This window comes from Monocercomonoides exilis (assembly GCF_001643675.1).
Source record: "Monocercomonoides exilis strain PA203 chromosome Unknown scaffold14-1859848, whole genome shotgun sequence".
NCBI classification, from domain to species: domain Eukaryota; phylum Preaxostyla; order Oxymonadida; family Polymastigidae; genus Monocercomonoides; species Monocercomonoides exilis.
Genome location: NW_027150559.1, coordinates 618,655 through 642,322, shown reverse-complemented (window position 1 = coordinate 642,322; position 23,668 = coordinate 618,655). Strand labels below are relative to the sequence as shown.

General features: G+C 37.9%; 3 protein-coding genes across 3 annotated transcripts; 2 read left to right on the top strand and 1 right to left on the bottom strand.

Annotated features, from left to right (window-relative positions):
- Positions 1–83: 83 nt before the first annotated feature.
- Positions 84–12,290, bottom strand: MONOS_14380 (uncharacterized protein; the record flags this gene model as incomplete). Its single annotated transcript, XM_067867179.1, has 3 exons — positions 84–1,888; positions 2,003–10,828; positions 10,907–12,290. The coding sequence occupies 3 exons, from the start codon at positions 12,288–12,290 to the stop codon at positions 84–86; spliced, it is 12,015 nt and encodes a 4,004-aa protein (XP_067730308.1).
- Positions 12,291–16,331: 4,041 nt separating this feature from the next.
- Positions 16,332–17,516, top strand: MONOS_14381 (uncharacterized protein; the record flags this gene model as incomplete). The annotated part of the gene is made up of 2 exons (XM_067867180.1): positions 16,332–16,510; positions 16,868–17,516. 2 exons carry the CDS (start codon positions 16,332–16,334, stop codon positions 17,514–17,516), a joined length of 828 nt encoding a protein of 275 aa, XP_067730307.1.
- A 5,563-nt stretch (positions 17,517–23,079) lies between these two features.
- Positions 23,080–23,484, top strand: MONOS_14748 (uncharacterized protein; the record flags this gene model as incomplete). The annotated part of the gene is made up of 1 exon (XM_067867577.1): positions 23,080–23,484. One exon carries the CDS (start codon positions 23,080–23,082, stop codon positions 23,482–23,484), a length of 405 nt encoding a protein of 134 aa, XP_067730306.1.
- Between the last annotated feature and the right edge of the window lie 184 nt (positions 23,485–23,668).

The following is a 23,668-nucleotide window of genomic DNA, read 5'->3' as shown; positions in this document are numbered from 1 at the left end:
CCTAACATTGTCTTCATTGTCTCATTTTCATTGCTCTCCTGCTCCTCTGCTCTCCTGCTTGCCAACTTCCAATCCACATCTTCTCACTCCTCCGACTCGCTCATCATGCTTCTGTTCAGCCCAGCCACGGACTCTTCCAGAACACAGATCGCGTCTGTCATCGTCATGATTGCTGCCCCTTTCGGAAACCGCACAATAAACTCCCGCTTCAGCTCGTTCACACTCGGCCGCTGCCCCCAGTCTTGCGACAGGCACCCCTTCACCACACCCGCCAAGCTGCTCCCTCCCACCTTGCTTACATCCGGCTTCTCCCCATTCACAATCTTCTGCCCCGCCACCTCTGCGGCATACTCCCCAAACGGGATCTCCAGCGTCAGACACTCCCACAGCATTATCCCAATCGAGAACACAACTGATTCCTTTGTTGCTCCCATCTTCTTGCTCATCAGCAGCTCAGGCGCCTTCCACCGCAAGCACTCCTTCCTGAGATCATCATCATCCTCAAAGGCAGACGAAGGCGGAGGCGAGTTTGTGAATCTCTCACTCATCACCGAAATATTGGAGGACGAAGAAACAACAGTTAATGAAGAGATTGACGATGACTCTGAATCATCTGAAGATGAACAATCAGAGTGCAAGGCAATGCAGATCACCATGTGCTCGGAAAATAACACAATGTGGGGACTGAGATTGGTGAGAGATGAGAGAGGATTCTCCATTTCATCAAATGAATGGAGTGCCAGATTGGCCACCCAGAACAGGATCTGTGCAGCTGTTTGCTCTCTTTCCTGAAGACTCCCAATTGCCATTTCCTTCTTCTCATTCCTTCCATGAAGCAGCATGAACAATGAATCCCTCAGATCCACAATCAATTTTTCATGTGGAGACGAGCATGCCATAGCATCCACCAGATTCGACATCGATGATGTGGTTGGACAAGCATCTTCCATGCGAACAAATGTTGAATCTGAATCAGTTGAACATGTCGAAGACATTGATGGCGATGGTGATCTCTTTCTTATCTCTTCTTCCTCAACCTTCTCCAATGCCCATTCTGGAATCTTGTCAGAGTCTCTTCCAAGAATATATTCAGTGGAGCCACTCTCACTCAGCAAATGCTCTGATGACTCTGAGTGTCCCAAGCTTTTCTCATACACCCTCTTTTTGATCCTCTCATCGTTCTTCTTCTCGACATCCCCTGCCACTCTCCTCCACTGCTCCTCTGGAGACATCTCCATCGTCACCATCTCAAATGCCTTCGGATCTTTTCTGATATTATCATTCACAATCTCTCTGAGATCTTCTGCTTCATTCTTCACCTTCTTCCACCGGACAATGAATATAATGGATATAATTAACAGTATTACTACAATCGCAATGCACACAATTAATGCCCATGAGAATTTTCCTTCTTTCCCTCCTTCAACAATTCTGCCATCTCCTTTTCCTTCGGTTTCGCTTCTGTTCTTCAGGATAAACGAATCAGTCGATGAAGGCGAATCAATCTTTCCAAACAGAAGACTCACACTCACTTCTGTCTCTGCTCCCACTGCTCCCATCTGAACCGATGAAACAACTGCAACAATTTCGTTCTCTGACACACTTTCCTTTTCTCCAATCCCATAGCTCTCAACCACCTCTTCCCTTCCATTCCTGAAGCTCAACTTCAACCAAACATCACATGGCAGAAGAAGTCTCCCACTCAGCGTGATGATTGTTCTTCCCTCAGATGCCGTCTCATTCCTCGCCTCTTCCACAACTGGGATGAATAGTGGTGATGCTCTCTCCTCCATCATCCCGCTCAACTCGCATCCTTCATTCAATATCCAAAGTGAAGAATTATCCTTCCATCCATCTCCTCCTTTCAAACTCATCACATTCAACACCCCTGAATCTGAGCAAATGATATTTCTTCTCAGTGATGGATATCCTTCAATTGATGGGTTGTTGTTCGTGAAATTCCCTGCTTCTATTGTCACGCTTCCTCCACAAATAGAAAGACCACCAATGGAAGAGTTAACGACACTCGTATCCTTCATCATTACATTTGAATCACTCAGACGAATCAGCGACTCATTCCATTTGCATATTCCCTCCAGGTCAGTGTTTTCATCCTTCTCTTTTCCATCTTTGTTTCTCAACCCATCAAACAAACACAAATCCATTGAAGCGCTTGTGCATTTATTGATATCCATTGCGCAAGAACCATTCCCTTTAGTGATGGCGATGCTCACTGAGCAATTTGACAGCTCCAATTGATGAATTAACTCACTGAATTCCAACGGCACTTTATCACTTTGCTGAGTGATATTTTCAACCCTCACACTTTGAAGCAGCGATATCCTTTTTTCATCCTTCGATTCCAACAACACTTTTGATGTTAATGATATGACAGGCTCTTCAAATGAAACATCTCTGAACACACTCGAAATAATGCTGATTGAATCAGATTCCCCATTGATAGCGCTCACTGTGAGATGCAATTCAGACACAGAGCATCGTTCCAGCAAGCAACCTCCGTCGACCACTCGAATAATGTGATATCCAACAAAAACTCTTTCTGAAATCATTGAGCTGCTTCGAAATGAGCAACTGCCCAATGTTGAAAGACCACTCTTCACACATAGGAATGACGAGTGCGAATCGCTTGAAGTCGAACAATACCCAAAGCACACTCGACTTATGGCAACATTGTTGGTTGTCTGAATAATGCAGTCGCTTGTTCCATTGATGGATGCGCCAACATTAACAACACATGGATTTCTCAGTCGCGATGAGAGTTCCATCTCATTCAGCTCCGCTTCACCTTCGAGATTTGCCTGCTCCACAACATACATTTCACTCACATATTCCCCTGTCAAATGATCCAACGCATAATCAATCGTGGCACACGGAAGCAAGGGCGCACCGCATTGGCGATCATTCTTCCCTCCGCTGGATCGCTCTGAGCAAACATATATTGTATCCGAAAGATATACAGTGATGAAATCCAGAAGATTCGTGTCTGTCTTGTGCTCTGTGCTGTCTATCCCACAAATCCCTTTTTCTTGATCCGAGATCTTCCTGAGGTCAAATCGAAATTGCGTTTCATTGATCTGCGACGATATGCTGAAACACTGAACAAAAATATCACACCCAACCCCTGCTGTATTCGCCACAAACACCATCGTCCTGAACTCAAAATCCAACATTCCTGTCTCGTTGCTCCCCACATACACCCCTCCTCCCTTGCCGGTGTCTGAACAGCTGCACCGAACAACACTGCTGTTCACCATGTTCATCCTTCCACCTCCATTAATCCACAGCTCCATAACTCCTCCTCGCAAGCTTTGCTTTGCTCTACAGTCGCTTGCAACGCTTCCATTCACCTTCATCATCACTCCCTTTCCTGTGTCTGTTCGCATGATGCTGCACCGATCGCTCCTTCCTTGAACGCCATCCAGAATGCAATCCTTGAGTTCAACGCTTCCAACAAGATTTGTTTCGAATCTTCCAAGTGCATGTTCCTCTCCAACAATCTTCACAATTGCATCACAATTCATGTTCACTCCGGAAATAGTTGCTTTCTCAATCACACATGTGGTCTCATCCCCAACAGTGAACACACTGTTGCCAATGCTCCTCGACTCCATCCTGAACAACTGCACAATCAGCACCCCTTGCTTTGCAAACACAAGCGAGCAGGAAAACTCGCTCTTATCTTTCACAGCTGAAACAAATGAGCAGTCGCTGAGGTTCAACAGACCTCCTTCGTTCCAAATAAGAGCTTTCACGTGATCTTCAAACGCTTCTGCCTGCTCAAAGCATATATCTTCCACAAGCACCCCACCATGACTTCTGATAAACCACAATTCTCCCACACTTGCTTTCTTTTCAAATACCACTCTGCTCTTCTTTGACTCGTCTCTCTTCCCATCCGATTTCATTTCAAATTCTTCCAAATCATACTCATCCCGAATAACTGTTTCTCCAGAAACGAACATGAAACGAGATTCCCCTTCGCTTTTCAGTTGTTCCATCCCTTTCCAAAACGAATTGCATGGCTCTTCTTTTCTTCCACACCTTGCCACATCAAAACCTTCTTTTCCCACATACACTTCACATCCCTCATAGGAAACCAAAAATCTAAGCAAATCCGTTTCAACAAACTTGCCATCACTCCCCACAAACATGTTCCCATCTGTGTCTCCTTCTCCACTCCCATAATTGAATATGAATCCATCCTGATTCACTGACTCGTTGAGATCACAATCAACAATAAACATATTCTTTCCCAACCATGCTTCATTCTTATCAAACACCAGTCCTTCAAACACAAATCGCGGACTTTCATCTGTGTTTGTGGTATTCAGGAAAGCAAATCCCCCTTTTCCGTCTTCAACACTGCATCCGCACTTCATCAGCCGCGATCTATTCACACCAACATTCCCTTCCCTTCCAACTTCAATCTCAGCCACTCCTCCTTTCTTTCCAACTTCTGTCTTGATTCCAGTGAAGTTGCATCCTTCAATCACTGCTCTTGTAAGAAGAATGAACGGAACAACCGAGAAACTCGAAGACTCCATCTGACAATTTATCAATTCCACTCCATTGCCGCTTGCTTCAATCACTCCAAACTTCATTTCGGCTTCACACACAATTTGACAGCTTTCAAAAGTTAGCGTTCCTGCTTTTGAGATGATTGCCACTTTCAATTCGTTTTCCATTTTGTTTGGCAATTCCAATGAAATCTCGCCAATTGTCAGACTTGCACATGCTGTCAATACTGCTTCAAACACTCTATCTCTCTTTGGATTTCCTTGAATTTCCAAAGTCACTTTCTCTCGTTCTCCTCCAGTCACTCCAACAAAACTTGTTTCCTCCAGAAACTCATAACAGTCTTCGATGTTCCCAACATTCACAATCCGCAAGCATCTCTCGGCTGAATCGTCAAAGTGCCCCACTCCACTCCAGATCGATTTGCAAGGAAAAGCCTCGCTTCCACATCCATTCACATCAATTCCCTTTCCTCCGTCCACAACCACCACACTCGCTCGACGCTCCACAAGGAACAACATCAAATCAACACTCTCATTGAAGTTCACTTCATCCACCCCAGCCATATCTGCAATTCTCACTCCATTTTCATCAAACAAATCAATAGCAATCGATGCCTGTGTGGCAGTGTTGTTCAAATCAACACATTCCAAAAACAGATCTTTCCCTTCTTTTCCTTTGTTCTCTCCAAACCACACTTCCCTCAGATTCATCCCTTTTCCATCTGCTCCCTCAACTTGAATAAATATTCCTCCACCTCTCCCTTTCCCCTCATCCACAGAACACCTCTCCACTCGCACCCCCTTCATTATTAACTCTCCTCCCAAGCCCACAACACAGCTCCCTCCTCCTCCCCTTCCTTCCACTGACTTGCAACCAGAAATTGTGCTCCCATTCGTTATCTTCATTCTCCCCCCTGTTTCAATTTTCCATCCACCTCCATCGCCTGTGCACCAGCAGTTATTCACAGTGCATCCATCTGCTGTGCAACTGCTTCCATCACACACAACAACAAGGCCACTTCCTTCTCTCCCTGAACATCCTGTAATTAGTGTTCTTGCCAGGATGACAGTCCCACTTCTCGCCTGAATGATCCCTCTTTCTCCAATAAACTTCACACTCCTCACTTCGCAATCATCAAATCTGACTGTGCCCCCTTTTCCAACAACAATCCACTTCTCACAAGCTCCATTTCCTTCTTCTCCACCACTCCAAAAGATATCACTAACAAATGAGCATTGCCCAGCACACACTTCCACAACACAATCGAAAGCACTTCCACCTCCATTCACTCCTGAAAGGTCAAACTTCACATCAGAAAACACAAGTTGTGTCAGCGCCTCACCACCGCTCAGCACAAACTGCGCGTCTCCCCCAATCGCAAGCGATGGTTTGCTTTCGTCTCCTTGGATGGTCAACGAGTCCCCATCTCGATCAATCTGCCCACTCACTGGCGTTGTTGCTTGCAGCTGGATGATGGAATGTGTGGTGTTCATCAGCTGAAATCCCAAATCAACAGATTCACATGGAAGCTCTCGATACCCGCACAGTGTCGAATTGCTCCCATTTCCATTCACAAACACAAATCGCGACGAGCTCGGAAACAGATACTCCATCATCGTCACCCCCTCTGTGGTCTCTGACAATCGATCAAGCACCCACAGCCGATCTTCTGCTGTATCGTTCTGCGCAGATCCATTCCAAAGCACCCCAACAATCATCAGTCGAGGTTGAACGCACTCCACAAACACATCTTTCCCCTTCAATGCTCCGTTCTCATCAAACACGATCTTCTTCATCGAGTATTCTGATCCAGTTCCCCACAAGTTCACATACAGCCCTCCTCCAAGTCCACTTCCCGATGGAACTGTACTGCGGTTCACAGTGTTTTCATCAAATCCAAAATACCCTCCATCATCCACTTCCACAAGCACACTTCCACCTCGTGACCCTCCAGCATCACATCCATTGTGCTCCAATGTGCAGTTCACAATCTCCACCCTCTCTGCTTCCCCAACTTTTCCATCAATCGCTCCTCCATTTCCTGCTCCTCGCTTCAACCCAGAAAATGTGCTGTTCCTCATCCCCACGCTGATATCTCCTTCCACTCTGATCACATTTCCATCTGTCTCATTTCTTTCTCGAAATTCGCTGTTTGCAATCTCAATATTTCCTCCTGCCTTTGCTCTCACAACACTCCCTTCTTCGCTGACTCCCACATTTCTCATATAAACACCATCCAGCACTCCTTCAGCCTCATTTCCATCAAACAATATAACTCCTGCCTTCACAAACACACACCCCTCAATTCTGCAATGTGTCATTTCCATTCTGCCTCCTGAAACAGCCACAATCCCCATCCCAACAACACCACTTTCATTCACAAAGTGGCACTCTTCAATCGTCAGACTCATTGAACTGCAACACATCATCCATTTTTCTCTTCCATCTCCTTCTGATTGCGGCAGCCGAAATACCATTCCATGCAACCTGATATCTTGCTGTGTTTCAATCATTCCTTTCCCGATCCCATTTTCATCCTCATTCACTTTGATCAGAGTGCCGTTCGCTTCTCCGCAAATATCCATCGGTTGTGCATCCAAAATAATATCTTTCTCAAACACGAATGAGCTCTGCAGCTTCAATGTTGCATTCTTCTTCCCAAAAAGCACACTTCCCGCATGTTCTATCGTTTTGCATGCAAAATCTTTGAATCCGCAAACTTCATAATCAATCCCACTTCCACCCACACATCCCACAGCTGGCATCCCTCGAAACAGCACTGCCAGCGGGATCACTTGCTCCACTGCACTCAACTCACACCCTCCAACATCATCCAACCTCGCAATCTCAACTGCCTTCTCAAACTCAAATCCAATTGTCGTTCCATTCACAATCCTCTTTAGCTCTTTGCCTTCCACAAACACCCAATTCCCTCCTCTTGCTGCGCTGCATCCATCAAACACCGCATTCTGAATGTAGAATGCTTTCACCTCATCATCAACAGATAAATACATCCCTCCTCCACGCCCTCCACTATCCTCCACACTTTCTGCATGGCAATCTGAACACTCAATAGCCTGCACAGATGAAGTGCTTCCCAACTCTGCCAAACCTCCTGCCTTCACTTTCACAAATATTCCTCCTCCATTTCCCCCTGCGCTTTCACAGCTCTCGAAGTTTCCTCCAACTATCTTCAATATTTGTTCCTCACCCACAACGCAACACACAGCTGATCCGTTCTTTCCTCTCACGATTCCTGATTTAAGCACACATTCTTCCAATATAACACCTTTGGCTCCACATGAATTGATAATCCTGCATTCCTTTCCTGACCCTTCATTATCAAACACAGAATTCATAACATTCAGTCGAGCTTCTGCTCCGCAGACATACACCAATCCCGTTTCGGACGAGGTTGTGGCATTCACAGATTTCATATTCGCAATATCCACAGCTGCTGCTCCATCTATCCTCATCAGTTGACTCCCTGAAAAACACATATTGTCAACTGTCACAAACGCCAGCTCTGTCTTTCCATTGCTCGCAACAACAATACAAAATGTGTGTGTTGCACCTTCGTTCTGAGATCGAAATGAGCAATTCTCAATTCTCATTGTCCCCTTGCTTTCTTGGCTGAAAAGCGCCTCATGCTCCTGGACAGATCCGGGAACAGAAAATAACAACAGCTTCACACAAGAATTCGGCTGCACATTTCCTTTCATATGCAGAAGCCCTGTTTCACCAGAGGCGCTTCCATGCACAATCACTTCGCTCATTTCACTTTTTCCATGAACAAAGCACCCTTTCTCGTGGCTCAAAGAAACACTCTCGTTCAGCTCAAATGTACCCACAACCTCCACATCTTTCTCTTGCTCCTTCTGCCTCTGGAACGAATATCCCACTGTTCTGCACGGATACTCAACAAAGCCGCATCCAGCCGCATCCAGTCCATTCGTCGAGGATGCGGAAATCGTGCTTCCCACATTGTGCAGCAAGAACACAAGTGGTATGGCATTCAGACGATCAGCCCCATCAAAGCCTCTCATCCCATCCACTTCAGACAACTGCATGGATTTTCCAAATGGAAATCTTTCTTCAATCACACTCTCTGTCAGATTTGGTGATTCCATAAACAGATCATTTCCATATTCTGCACTATTCGCTCCGCCTTCGCCAAATGATGGCAAAGAAACCACAAAGTTTGCATCAGCATCATCCACCTCAATCAGAATCCCTCCCCCCAATCCCTTTCCAGGTGCAGCTGTTGCTGTGCATAAGCAAAATGAACACTTGTTCACTTTCACAACACCCGCCTTTGCAATGTGCAAGTGCATCCCTCCTCCTCCCTTTCCATTTTCATTCACTGAGCAAGCATTGAACATGCACTCTTCAATGAGTGCAGAATGCAATCCAGTCTCTCCACGCGCGACCACACTCATCCCTCCTCCATCTCCAGTTGCACGAGTGATGCTTGTGAAATTGCTTTTTGTTGCATTCATCATATTCACATTGCTCGCACTCACAGCACATCCTCCGCCCAATTCCACTGAATCAAACAAGCAATTCTCCATCATCAGCTCTGTTCCAGCTTCACTCTCAACACCAATAATCGCTGAAATATCTCCAAAGACAACGTTTCTCATCTTGAAGTTCACAAATTTCAGCAGTCCCCCACTTGCCTTTGCAAAAGTGTTCATCAGCTCATCTCCACTCTCTGCCATCTCTGCTTCACAATACGACAATAGCATGCTCCCTGCTTGGCACTCCACATACACCTTCTCACTTGAACCCTGAAATGGAGCCAGCTGAAATCGAATGTTTGTCATTGACGTTTTCATTTGGCTCACAATCACTGCTTTCCCACCGAGCATCTCTGGACACTCCACTCGCACAGCTGTTCTTTCCCTCACACTTTTCAACTCCCACTCTTCATTTCCCATCACCGTCTCTTCCTTCCACACAAACCCTTCTTGCACCACAATTGCTCTCTTTCCTTCTCCAAATCGCAAGCGAACTGCTTTTCCAATTGTGCGGCAGGGATAATCCTTGGTTCCGCATCCACTGAAGTCCCTCATCCCACTTCCTCCCACATATCCACTTCCTCTAAACACAGCAAAATATGCCAGCAGTGGCACAGCCTCTTCTCCGCATCCATCCTCCATTCCCATCATATCTTTGTCTTCCATCTTTGTTGTGCCAAACAACACACTCGTGCTGCTCACAACCCTCGACAATTCCCTCGCCTCCACAAACAGATTCCTTCCCCACCAACCTGAGCATCCACTGAACTGCACATCCCCAAGAATAATATCCCCTCCTCCATCTTCCACACAAATCATCATCCCTCCCCCTTTTCCTTTCTTTGTTTCCTCGTCTGCCACACTGCACTGTTTCAAAGCTGTTTTGCTCCAGTTCCCCACCCTCAATGAACCTCCTCTCTTCACTCGAATACAAAATCCCCCACCGTCTCCTTCTTGGCAGCTGCAATTGTTCAGTGACACATTGTTCAGGTCAACCATTTTTCCGCTTCCAACCACCTCACTGGCAACACTTCCGTTTCCATGAAGCCTCTGGAGGTTCTCAACCATCACATTCTTCAGCTCAATGCCTCCCACCAGCGAATTAAACACAGAGCAATTACTCAAGAAGTATCCACTTATCTGAAGCTCGTCCACATTCAGTGTTCCATCTCCTGAGCATATAATCAGCGGGGATGTGAATGGCAGACCAGATTCATGATCTTCAGATGCAAACAGCTTCATTCTGTTCAGTTTCATCTTTCCCACTGAGCTCACTGCAAAGAGTGTCATATCTTGCTTTGCTGCTGAATGCTCCACACTGAAATTCGACCCCAACAGCGATCCTCTCGACACTTCAAACAAGAACTGGCCAGGAAGATTTCCGGTCTTGATCACACACTGCTCCTGAGCAACGCCTCTCACAACGATATCCCTCAAAGGTCTAGAAACTCCCCTTTTTGGTGAAAACACACTCTCCAGCAGCTTCAATCGCTGTTCTCCAGAATCTGAAAAGCTCTCTACTGCATATTCTATCGACTGGCACGCAGAACCCTCATCAATGCCACATAAATCTTTGTCAACCCCATCTTTTCTCACAAAACGTTCCAGTATCCCATTCGGAAGCCAACTGTTTTTTTCTCCAAGTGCTGAGTGATACACTCTGTTGCCTTCTGCTCTTGTTGAAAAAGAAGAAACACACAAAATGAAATTCTCCCCAATTACAGAGAAGCTATCATTTATGAAAACATCATTTCCCATTTTTCCATTCGCTAAGTTATTGTGAAAGAAAGAAAAGGCAATCATTTGGTAATTTATAATCACTTTCTTGGTTATATTGAAATAAATACCCCCTCCAAAAAATCCCTTTGAATTTTTGAAAGTGCATTCGCTTGTTTTCATTGTGAATGATAAGTCGTAATACATTATTGCACCTCCAACACTGGTTTCACATTCGCATGTATCAAAATAGCATCTGCTAACAATTGGTCCGTCTTCTTCACAGCCTGTTGAGCGGCATGCTTGAATTCTTAAGCCGCCACCATACGCTCTCGCAGATGTATTTCGGCAAACGCAATCTTCAATAAATGTGCATTTTTTGATATTAAACAGCAGAGTAATTCCACCATAATTATGTGATTTGCATTTTTCAAACACATTTCCTTTCCATTGAACACTCTTCCCACAATATACCATGATTGCTCCTCCATATCTCTGACAAGTACATGTGTCGAACAAGCAATCTTCAACAATTACTGAGCAACTATCTCCCCCATAAATTCCGATTGCCCCTCCAGAGTATTCTGTATTGCTATCAGAAACTGATTCATTTGTAAAGGCTGATGAAGTGTTGTGCCATTCGCATGCAATGAATTGCAGAATGTCATTTCTCTCTCCAAGATCTTGCTTCTTCATTGTTACGTTTCCTTCAATCTTTAAGTCATTTCCTGTTTTCCTACAACGAGCGAACGAAGTGTTAAATGCATCCATCGCAGATGGTCCATTTATCGAACTCACTATTTCTCCATCCAGAACATTATCCACCTCTGTGAAACTGCAAGAGTGAATAATCGCCAAGCAACAACACTTATCACCAGCTGTTCGAAAATCTCTTGGTCCTGTTGCAGTCACGTTGACAAAATCTGAATGAACGATTGCTATTATCGAAGAAGGCACAGATGACACAAATGGAATCTCAGTCAGCGTAAATGACATAAATGACGATTCAAGAATGTTCACATCATTTTCTTGAGTTTCAACGGGCAACCGATTTCCAGGGCCAACAAGTGCAGAAACACATTCCATTGGTACCAATGAAAGAAGTGTCAAGTTTTTGATGAGAAATGTGCTGGCAGAGCTCCTGAACATATTTGACTCAGAACAGCACGAAATGGCTATCGCACATTGATCAATAAAAACAAGCGACTGCCTTCCAGCATCAATAATTGAATGAACGCTGCTCTGATCAAAATGAATCTTCTGCGTTGTCAGTGAAGTGTTTGTCAAGCCAAGCAACGAAGTTATCTGACTATAAGTCAACTTTTGATGATAATTTCCTTTTGTTTTTCCAACCTCTTTTGCAAATGAAGATCCATCAATCCCGCACTTATATTTAATGCTATTTGATAAAAAGGGATTCACATGACTTTGCTTTTCAAAGCAATCAATGTTTTCAGTCTTTATTGAATTTTGACCTTGACAGTCGGATTTTGGACTTTCTGTTGAGCAGCTCATGAGAATTAAATAGAAAAGAACAATAATCATCGATAACTGCTTCTCGCCCCGTCTCAGATAGAAGAAAATACCTTCTCTCCAAACAATCAATATTTTCTGCCAAGATCAAAATCATATATTAAGTTTTTGCTCTGATAAAAATTATTTTTCCAAAAATTTTATATCCTGTTTGGTTTTTGCAGAACAAATATATTGAAGATTTTCACAGAAGATCAGAAGGCAAAAATGGTCATTTCTGTGTAAATGCAACAATTTACACAATTTTCGTGAAATTACTCAAAAGATGCTCTAAATAACGGTCCAATCGTTAATTGCGAAATAAAAAATAAAAATAAAATAAAATAAAATAAAATAAAATAAAATAAAATAAAATAAAATTAAAAAGATATGTTTGACGATCAAACTTGTTCAAAATTTCTGCCACATATTCCCCAAAAGTCTCTTTCGTTTATTTTCTTCTGATTTTCTTCATTATTTGATAAGTCAACCGTTAACAAAAAAATAAAATAGGCTGTTGGACTTAAATTGCACGATATTTGTAATGATTCTGTTGAATGGAAACTTTCACATTGATCAATTGTCAATTTTTTGTTCTTTCTTTCTTATCAATGTTATTCATCAATCTCTTTCTTCCTGATACTCTTTCGATGGTGGTGCATTTTCACGTTATACTTCATGTTCAACTCAATTCAAAATAGAAAACCTGTTTTTATCAAGGAATCGTCTTCTTTTTCAGAATCATATTTTCTTCACTCGCATCTCCGCTTTCGCAAATAAATCGATTGCAATTTTCGTAATAAATGTCATTTATCACTATGTATCAATGGTTTGCAAAATATCGCTTGTGGAAATTGATTGTTCTGGTGCTGGGCGGTTCATTTATTATGAAATCAGTTCTCGAAAATGGAAAAATAAAATAAAAGAAATGTCTTTCATCCAAAGCACACCATTTGCAAATAGCAACTTCGAACTTATAAATATTGCTGTTGTATTATGATGTGGATTCATTACGCTGTTATAGTAATATATTCAATTTTATGTAAGTATTGTCATTTAAAACAACTTACATAAAAATAAATCATGAAATTTGGTGGACCAGTAAATTTTCATATGTAATAACGAAACTTTGCTGTCTTGAATCTTTTTTTTTAGTTAAGAAAAATGTGTTTTTATATGTGTAAGAAAAATACAATGGGTCAATTTTTGCTGAAAATGAAAATGAAATCGATTTATGATGATGTAACTTTTCAATGATGCAAATTAAAGGGGAAACAAAATCATTCAGTTGATATATAAAACTTGAAAAAAATGAAAATTAAATTAAAAATTAAAAATTAAAATAAAAAATAAAAAACATTCAAAGAACTTTCAAAAAACTCAACCATGAAAAATTCTTAAAATATGTTTTAAAAATTAACAATAATAAGATTTATAATGAATATCTTTTTTCTTCAAATAATTGACCCGAATGAAGTATCAAATATTTCGTTGAAAGCCTAACTTAATGAATTATTTAAAATCATTTTTTTCCAAAACAGTCTTCTGAAGCGATGTATTTTTTTCTTGACTTCATCATGAATTAGTGTCTTTGTTCTGTTAGCAATCTGAAACAAAACCGGCAAATCAAAATTAACGTGTACTGCTTCCGTTGAATCAAAATCACAATTTGCACTTTTGACATTTTTGCTCAAAGAATCAAAAAGATGAGCAAATTCAATGTTCAATGTGATATTTCTCTAATTGGATATAAATTTATTTTAAAGGTTTTTGAAAATTTACATTGAAAAGATTGCACAAATGGGTGATTTTTTTTGATATCATAAAAAATTCCGACGTTTGATCAAAAAATTTTTTCATTAAGGTTAAAGTTGATCATTATATTTAGTTGTCCGTTTCGTAAAAGCGTTGCTTTATATGTTATTGTTATAATTAATTAGTAATATTTAATTAGAAACAAATAGTTTTTATTTCAAAATTTGGAAAAATAAATAAAATATTTCCCAAAAAATATTAAAACTTCATTAAACAGTTCAAAATACACGCTCAATCTTTAATACAACATGCCCACAATGATTATCTTTATTTATTTAGTTACATTATTTTGAAAAATTAAATAAATTATGTTATTGAAAATGAGAAAAATATGATTGAGTGGAATCGACAAATAACAAATGAATTCAATCAATTTCCAAAGTTTAAGAAACCAATTCATCAATAATCATTTCCAGAAGTCTTTTCTTTCTCAAATGCTTCGATTTCTTGTTCCTTTAAAAAAAGAATGAGGTTTTTGCTTATTTTCTTATCCAATAAGCTTCTTCAGAAATATACATCTCCAATTTCATACCAAATCCCTTCTTCATGCACACTTTCGATATAAATCCTGTCTCCCAATCCAATATTCACCCTTCTTAACGAGATATCTCGCTTTCATTCATTTTCATTCATTTCCACTTCCTGCCCTGAAAGAAACACAAAAACATTCAACGGATAAATATTCATATAAAGATAAATAAATAAAGACCAAACTGCCCTTCGACTGCCTTTTGCCAAACAGCTTCATCTCCACAGCCATCATCATTTTCAAAACACCCCTCAAAGCTTCAACTTCTGAATGGTTGAATACAACATTGCATGAATCTCACCAAAATTTATTGCTTATCTTTTTGGAGTGTCTTCTCAGCTCACTTACAGTGTGATGCCTGCCAGGATGTGTTTTTTCAGTTTTTGCTATGATCAACCCCTTAAAAAATGTTTTCAACCACCCAAACAATATATCGTGTTTATCTCATCAACATCTGGTACAGGAGGGATATGTAGCAGAGAGGGGATGGAAGTTTATTTTTCGTTGCAAAGTTTGGGAGTTGGGTGTTTATTTAGAATGTTTATGTTTCGAGAGTGGCTTTTGAATGAAAGAAATATGGAGACAAAGGGGTGGGGAAGAGTGGGTGGAGATTAAAAGAAGAAAAATAAGTAAATATATAAAGAAGAGGCTGAGGATGATGAAGAAATGCTTATTGTTGATTGGAGAAATGGAATTTGAAAAGAAATAAAATAGTGAAAAAGCTGGAAAGAAGAGGACTATTGTGAAGCTTTCAAATGGAAGAGGGATATGTTTTGTGAGAGGATAAGATTTTTGGGATGAAAATGGGAATGCTGAAAAAAGGAGGGAATTGGTATATTCTGAGAAGTTTGTGAGCTGAATGGAAGAGGAAAATAACAAAGAAAAAAAAACTGAGAGCTTTTAACATTTTCGATTTTTGAGGGGAAAGGAGAGGAAAATGCGAAAAGAAAGTGAATTTACTTTGGAAAAATATAGCAATGTTGATTTCCACAAACTGTTCGTCACAAAAATTGTGATTGAATTTTCTTAACCAATCTGAAGTTTATACTTCAAATGAGACGTTTTGGCCAACCAACGATATCACACAAAGCGTCCTCGTCGTCTTCTTCTGAAATGTTATTTAACTGATTGCACATTTCTCTATTACCACAAATATTCACATTTTTTCACTTGATCTTCGTCTTCGTAGTCATCATCTTCTCCACCTTCTTCCTCTTCTCCACCTTCTTCCTCTTCTCCACCTTCTTCCTCTTCTCCACCTTCTTCACCTTCTATTCGCCTTCTTCTTCGCCTTCTTCTTCCTCTCAATTTTTTCTGCTTCATTTTTGTTGATCAATTACTTCCTGCTTGGTCAGAGCATCGATCTTCAAATGCATTTATGCTATTCAATCAGAAACTTGATATCATCATCAAAGAATTTTTTTATTTTGTTGCCTGCTCTCAACAACATCATCGCCACTATCAATGCATTCTGCAGCTTCGCTGGATGTGCAACTGAACTGCTTTCCTCTTCCCCAGAGTAGTATTCCACTCTTCTTCAATACTTCGACGGCTTCCGTATGCAGGTTGTGCTAACTGTTGTGAATGTGATTTGAGCGAAGAATGTTAATGGGAAGAGGAAGGAGCCGCTAGGCACATCGCACTCATCCTCTCGGTTTATTTCTCTGCCAAGAAGCGAAGAGAGAGAAGTTCAAGTTCAAATGGAAGAGGCAAAGAAGGCGGATTTCAGAAGCAAATTGAGCGCAGAGCAGAGGATAGGGAGACAGCAGGAAGAGCCAAAGGCGAAGACGAAGACAAAGGAGAAAGACGAGTTTTACACATCGCAAATTGACACTTTCAACGCAAGACTTGCACAGGCAGCAGAAAAGAAGGTGCAGGGGTAGAGAAGTGAACAGCAGCAGATATTTTACTCATTCGACAGCACACTCTCATCTGCCCAGCTGCGCGCTCAACACATCACATCCCACTTTTCAATTGCCACTCATCCTTTTTCTCCCTTGTCACACGCCCAATTATCTGCTCCTTCCGCTCTTATTGAAACTCCGTCAAAGCACTTCATTCCATTATCTCCAGCCACCGACTTCTCTTCATTCACATGGAAACCCCTCTACGTAACTAGCCCAGGATCTGCCTCTTAATCTGATATGTCTTTTTTCTCTCCTTCATCTTTTTTTACCTTCTCGCTTCCACCGCTTGTGACTGTACCGAACACTCGTGCGATTCACGGGAAAACCAGATTATGCAATACGGATGTGTTTTCGAGCAACAGCGGGACAGCTGCGAAGGATGTGCTTGAGCCACTGAGCATCCTTCTGAACCAGCAGCATATGTGTCTAGCCAGGGGATTCGGGTGCGTGGTGAGAATGAGGGGAAGAGAGAGAAGAAGGATGAGAAGAGGAGTGCAAATGAGAGTCGTAAGTTACAAAGATGAAAAGGGATCGTTGTGCCTGACAGATAAATGCTTCGATAATGAGAAAGAGGAAGAAGAGGAGGAGGAAGAAGAAGAAGAAAATGGATTTAACAAAGACATTAGAAAGGCTCAGAAAGAAAGAGGAGCAAAAGAAAAGAAGAAAACAACAAAAGAGAAGAATAAGCCTGTGACGATTCTGACCACTCTTTGCTCAGATTTTCTGCCTGAAAACAAAAATCGAAGAAGGATTCAGCAGCAAATTATCGAAACGCCATTCACTTTCTCAACATCTGCGTCTGCAAGCACATCAACTTCTTTCTCTTCTTCTTCATATCCAATATTGCAATTTACGAAGCAATCTTTATTCTCTATAATTGACAGTGCCTACAGAACGACCAATAGAAAATTCCTTTTCAACGACTCTGGAGAAATCTATGAAGTTCTGCGCAATAACGCTGAGAGCGAATATGGATGAGAGCAAGGTAATGCGAATGGAAAGGATTATGTCTTCAGGATGAGCCAAACTTTGCTATGGATGGAAGCGCTGGATAAGCCATAGTTTAAATGCTTTTGATGCTGCTGAGAACTGAAGGAAGAGAGAGAAAAGGGGAAAGATTTAGAGAAAATTGAAGGAAAACATTTTTGTGCTCGAAATGAGTCGCCTGCAGAGTAATGGATAACATTGTCGTTTCGCGAGATGAGAGTGATAATGGAGAGAGAGAAAAATGAGAAGGAAGCGACCAAAGACGAAAAGGAGAACAAGAGAAAGAGGAAGATGAAGATGAAAGGGAGGAAGAAATAGCATTTACAAAAAAACAATGATGGTTTAGGAAAATTTAATGTTAATTTCGACACATGAGCTGCAAGAGCATGAATTTTGGTAAAGTGCTCAACGAACAAAAGGAGAATTTTGAAATGAAGAATGGAAATGGAAGGAAACGATGTTGTCTTTTGAGAAGAAAATTTTAACTGCATTTGCATATAGAATTTAAAGAGAAGTTTCGATGTTGAGTGAAGTGTTCTTATAAACTGCAGTTTCCTGAATAATATAAACTCCGTTTGCTGACTCTGTTGAGCTGTTCAACTGATAAGGGAACATTTTGATGAGGTTTCAGCTGGATTAATGGAAAACACATTTCTTTTTCCACGGATAAAAAAAATTCACAAATTTGTTGCATTTTAAAAAGTTCTTTATATATTTATTCCCTTTTATTATATTTGTTAAGCAAGTTAAGGATATTTTTTTTTGTCTTTTTGATGAGTTTTGTTGATTAATCAATATTAATTTTTGTATCATTTTTATTAAACTTGATCAAAAAATTCTTTTTCACGAAAAACATTAAAAAGGTGTGTTTTTTTGAATATAACAATAAAACAAATATATATAACAGAAACAAAAGCTTAATACTTGCAAAAAATCAATTTAACTTTTTGATCAATAAATACCACAATAGAATTCATTTTTTTATTTTTGATCTTTTTTTATGATATCAAAAAAAATCACCCAAATGAAAACCTGAATTTCTTTAATATTTTTGCAAAAAAGAACAAATAGAAACAATAAAGTGAAAAATTGACAAAAAGTGATAATGCAATTTGTAAAATGTCTGAAGAAGAAAAAAACAATTGAGTATTTTGAATAGAATAAATGTGTGAAATTTTTCACATAAAAAATGGGACATTCTTTTTTGAATAGTCAAAAAGATTAATATATGAATAGAAAAAAAATTGAATTTTTTGATAATTTTTGGAAATAAAATTATCAAATTTTTCCACAATGCACATACACATGAATAATATTTGTTTTATTATTCTTATTTGCAAAGCGATCAAGTCTGATGGATTTTTTGCAAAAAAATGATCCAACATGGATAAATTTTTTTTCCCAGTTATGGAACATATGTAACTTTTCAAAAAGAATAACCTTCATATTTTGTTTGCTTTATCAAAATAGGATATCAAAGAATTAATATTTCTTTGCTTTTAAAACATTGTTCCATTTTATTATTTCTTTCGTTTTTCCCATAAATTTTTTTTGATTTTCTTTTTTATTATGAATGAGTGAATAAGACTTATAATGATATAATGGAGAAAATTATTTGAATAAGTCATTGGTTTTCATTAACAAAAGGAATATGCCCCGAATATGTAATTTTTTGATCTGACTGGAAAAAAATATTGATTCATTTAAAGGAGATCACAACAACGTTTATCAAAAAAATCTATATCACTTATTATTCAAAATTAACTATTTCTGATATTTTTTTAATTCAAAAAATATTATGGAGATAAATTTATCACTGATTGAGTGTCGGAAAGTGTTCAAACGATTTTTTCCAGCCAATGTCTGTGAAAAAAATAAAAAGTGAACTTCTATTTTAATTATTTGTCAATTGACATGAAAATGTCCTCTTTTTTTGTATATAATTTTCATCATTGAAATCGTTCTTTTATTCGAAAATTTTTGAAGTGGATGTTCTTCGCGCATGCAAAAGGGTCATAAATATTAACATAATTTTTTTTCTTGGATGTGAAAACGAAAATTATCCTTGTTTGACAATTTTGATAAAAGCTTATTTTTTAAAAAATAATTGAATTGTTTTTCAAAGTCAATCTGACGTGATTTTGATCGAACAAATTCGTATTGATAAAGAGTGGAATAATTGAAATGTCTGAGGTTTGTTCATTTGAATGTGTGTGATTATTTTTGTTTTATATTATTTCTGTCAATATTATTGGTATATTATTTTTGATTCCGAAATTTTTCAAATAAAAATTTCTATTCGAAAATATAACTTTATTGTCTTCGAAAAAACACTTAAAATGAAAAAGCTTATTCAAGAAATCATCATCTTTATTTGAGCAAAACAATTATTAAATATACAGTTTTAATGAATCAATCATTTGAATAGCAAATTCATTTTCCAAAAACAAATATTATTTCAAAAAACAACACTCCGAAAAAAGTTATGATTTCAAAAAAAAAAATCACCCATATTCAAATATTTATATGATGAAAATTATATACAAAAAAAGAGGACATTTTCATGTCAATTGACAAATAATTAAAATAGAAGTTCACTTTTTATTTTTTTCACAGACATTGGCTGGAAAAAATCGTTTGAACACTTTCCGACACTCAATCAGTGATAAATTTATCTCCATAATATTTTTTGAATTAAAAAAATATCAGAAATAGTTAATTTTGAATAATAAGTGATATAGATTTTTTTGCTTTATGAATTTCGTTCTTCTGAATTTTTTTCAAATAATTTTCACAATTTTATAAAATTTCAGAAAATTTTTGAATGGGAATGCAAGAATAATTACGATTTAATTGCAGAAAAAGTGTGGAATTAATCTTTGTATTATCATTTCTTAACAAAATTTGTCCAAAATTATCCAAATTTTTTGCAGGTGGAGAAGATCCTGGTACAAATTTGATCATTTCCCAAAATGAAAAACAATAAAGTGCGAGTTTTGTTAGTTTTTGTTTTATTTTAACAAATTTTTATTCGAAATGTTCAAATAGATTGAATGGGATAATTATCCAATTAATTCCTTCCATTCTATTAAGTTTTCACCATCACCAACACATAGAGAATCAGATTGCATCGTTTTGTTGCTTTCATGTGTATCTGAATCCATTGAAACTGTCTCATCTTCAGATTCTTCCAAGTTTATGAATATTTCTTCATGTTAAAATTTTTTTGAAAAGTTCCTTTTGTTGAATTTTCAAATAAATTAAAAATATCATATTTCGATCAAATTTCTGTTCCCACTTATAAACTTTGTTGCAATGAAAATAATATCATTACTTAGGTTCTGTTTTCATGATTGAAAAATTTGATGACAGTCAACAGAAATTTTATCGGAAAATGAAATTTTTATTTTATTTGAAAATTTAACAAAAGGAACTTTTCATAAAAATTAAGACAATCTGAATTACAAGATAGGAAAACATTTCGAATGTTTCAAAAAATTGGGACATGATCATTAAGTTCCAGGTTCTTCTCCGCTTGCTCAAATTTTTTAGGTTAATGGTTGTAATTTGAATTCAACAATAAATAATAAAATTGTACTAGCTTTCTTTCTCTCTCTAAATATCAATCAATCTATCAATCTATGAATTATTTATTTATTTGTTTATTTTTATTTTTATTTTTATTTTTATTTTATTTTATTTTTTTGAAAAAAAAACGAACTTGTATTATTGAAATCAATTCTTTGAAAATGTGAAAAAAAACCATCTTCAATGGTCTCTCATTTCAATAAAAAATTCCAACTCCCAAAAAAAAGAAACAGCTCAAGAATGGAAAATTATCTGAAATTTGAATATCGAAGATAAGCCTTTGCGACAATTATATTTTTTGTATTTTTTGTCGGTCGAAAAATAAACTTGTGTTTGATTGTTTTTTTTTTTTTTTTTTTTTTTTTTTTTTTTTTTTTTTTTTTAGCAAATGAATTCATAATTAAATAACAGTGAATAAAATTCATCTATCTCTTGTTTTATTGTTTCTATAAAAACTTTTCGACAATTTTCATAACTATATTATTAATCAGAGATTAATCATGTTGATATGGGATTGATCGATATCGTTTTTTGTTTCAACAACGACCTATCAATTTACAGATGTTGTTAACTGCAGTTCTCACATATATTTGAAAAGAAGTTTCAGCTATCAAAGTTTTTTTTTTGTTAAAAGGAGAATTTATTTGTTAACAAATCCTTGTTAATTATTGTGTCTGTTTTTGTATCATTTTGGATTTGTCATTATGAATGATGTTATTAACTTTCATTATTTTATTTGATTTAATGCTATGAAAGGGGAAATTTCTGATTAGATTTTCTTTTGAAAACATTGAGGAAAAAAATTGAAAAATCAAAGCTGATTTATTAATTTCGCAAGATCAACTATCCTCACGTTCGTTTGATGTTATATTGAAGGAAATAAAACATAAAAGAGCGATTGGAGAGATTTAATGGATAAATAATCATTTAATATGAAAAATAATAGAAATTGTGTGTAGTATTGTTCCTTATCAAATTTTTGTCATAATGAAATTGATTCATCTTTAGGATTTTAAAAGTGGAAGAGAAAAAAGAAGAGCGTCGAAAGAAATTGAAAAGCATTTGTTTTTTTAATGAATAATTTTTGGATAAGATGAAAGTTATTTCCTATTTTTCTGATTGCTCGTTGGCAAAGAGCAGAAATACAGAAGTCAAAATTTACACGATTAAGATATGATTTTTAGCTGGCTGCTTTAAAAAACATATGGGTGATTTTTTTTGATATCATAAAAAATAACGAAGTTTGATCATAAAAAATTTTCATAAAGGGTGAGGTTGAAAAGATTAATTTTATTTGAAATTGCATGAAAATATAGATCAATATATTATAATTATTTATTATTTGTTGATTTTAATTAGTTTCCAATTGTTTTTTTTTCAAATATCGAGAAATAAAAATAATTTCAAAAAAAAAAATCGAAAATTCGATTAACCTAATAAAACATAAAAACAATAATAACAATACGTAATCAATCAATTTTTTAAATAAAAATTAGTTTTATGATGTTATTGCAAAGAAATTTTTAATTCAATTTTGAAGATCATAAAACATTTGTTGAATTTTATCAATTCACATTAACACTTACGTAAAAATATAATAGTAACATAAAACACTCATCAAGTAATCAACTGTTTGTTGATAAATTTGTTTGTAAACAAGTAATCTTAGAAATATTTAATTATTATCTAAATATCAAACAAAGTTTAAGATAAATAAAGAAAATATAAAAAAATGAAAAGAAACTCGTCAATTTTTGCTTTTTCCACTTAAAAAGCTTCTATCGCACGAACATATTCATTTTTTCTTCCTCTCTTTGTTTCTCCACTGATTCTCTCTATCTCCTTCTCATCAATAATATGTCATCCAGTTATCTGCCTCCTTTGATGCTCTGTTTTTGTCTGCCTGTTCGTTTTGAGAACAGATATGTTATAAACCAGTTCCACATGTGAGGATATGAACAACAGAATGGTGCATGAATCTCAAGCGCTGAACCACAGTTCCAGTATCTTTGTCGTTCCACTTTCTCTGTATCACTTCTGCATCCCATTCCGTGAAACTCGCATCCCTCCGTTAACTTTCTCTTTGCTCACTGGAGTTGACGTTGTGTCCATCTGCCCGTCTGTTCTGGCTGACTCCGATGATTTTGGGCTACCTGCTCCAGGATCCAGAAAAGTCTTCGCTTTGGACTCTGCCTGCGTCACCTTTCACCGCGCTCACCAGATATTCGTTAACCAGCACACTGGCTTCTCTTTCCATCAGTGTGGCTCCCCGCTTCCCTCCGCGCTTCTCTCTCCACAGTCATCCACCACATCTCCCCTTCCATCTGCAACATCCTCTGGATCTGTTGCTCCTGCTTCTTCGACGCCCTGACATCCCTAGCAAACATCCGATCCGAGTTCGTACAGTTGAGTCTTATTCTTGTTCTTTTTAACATTATCAGTTGGCTACAGATGCATTTCTCAATGGCTGTATCATCCTTAAAGTTATTCCTCCCTCTATTTCTCCCTTCGCATCCCTCCTCTTTTCCCTTTCTTTCCATCCTTTCCTTTTTCCT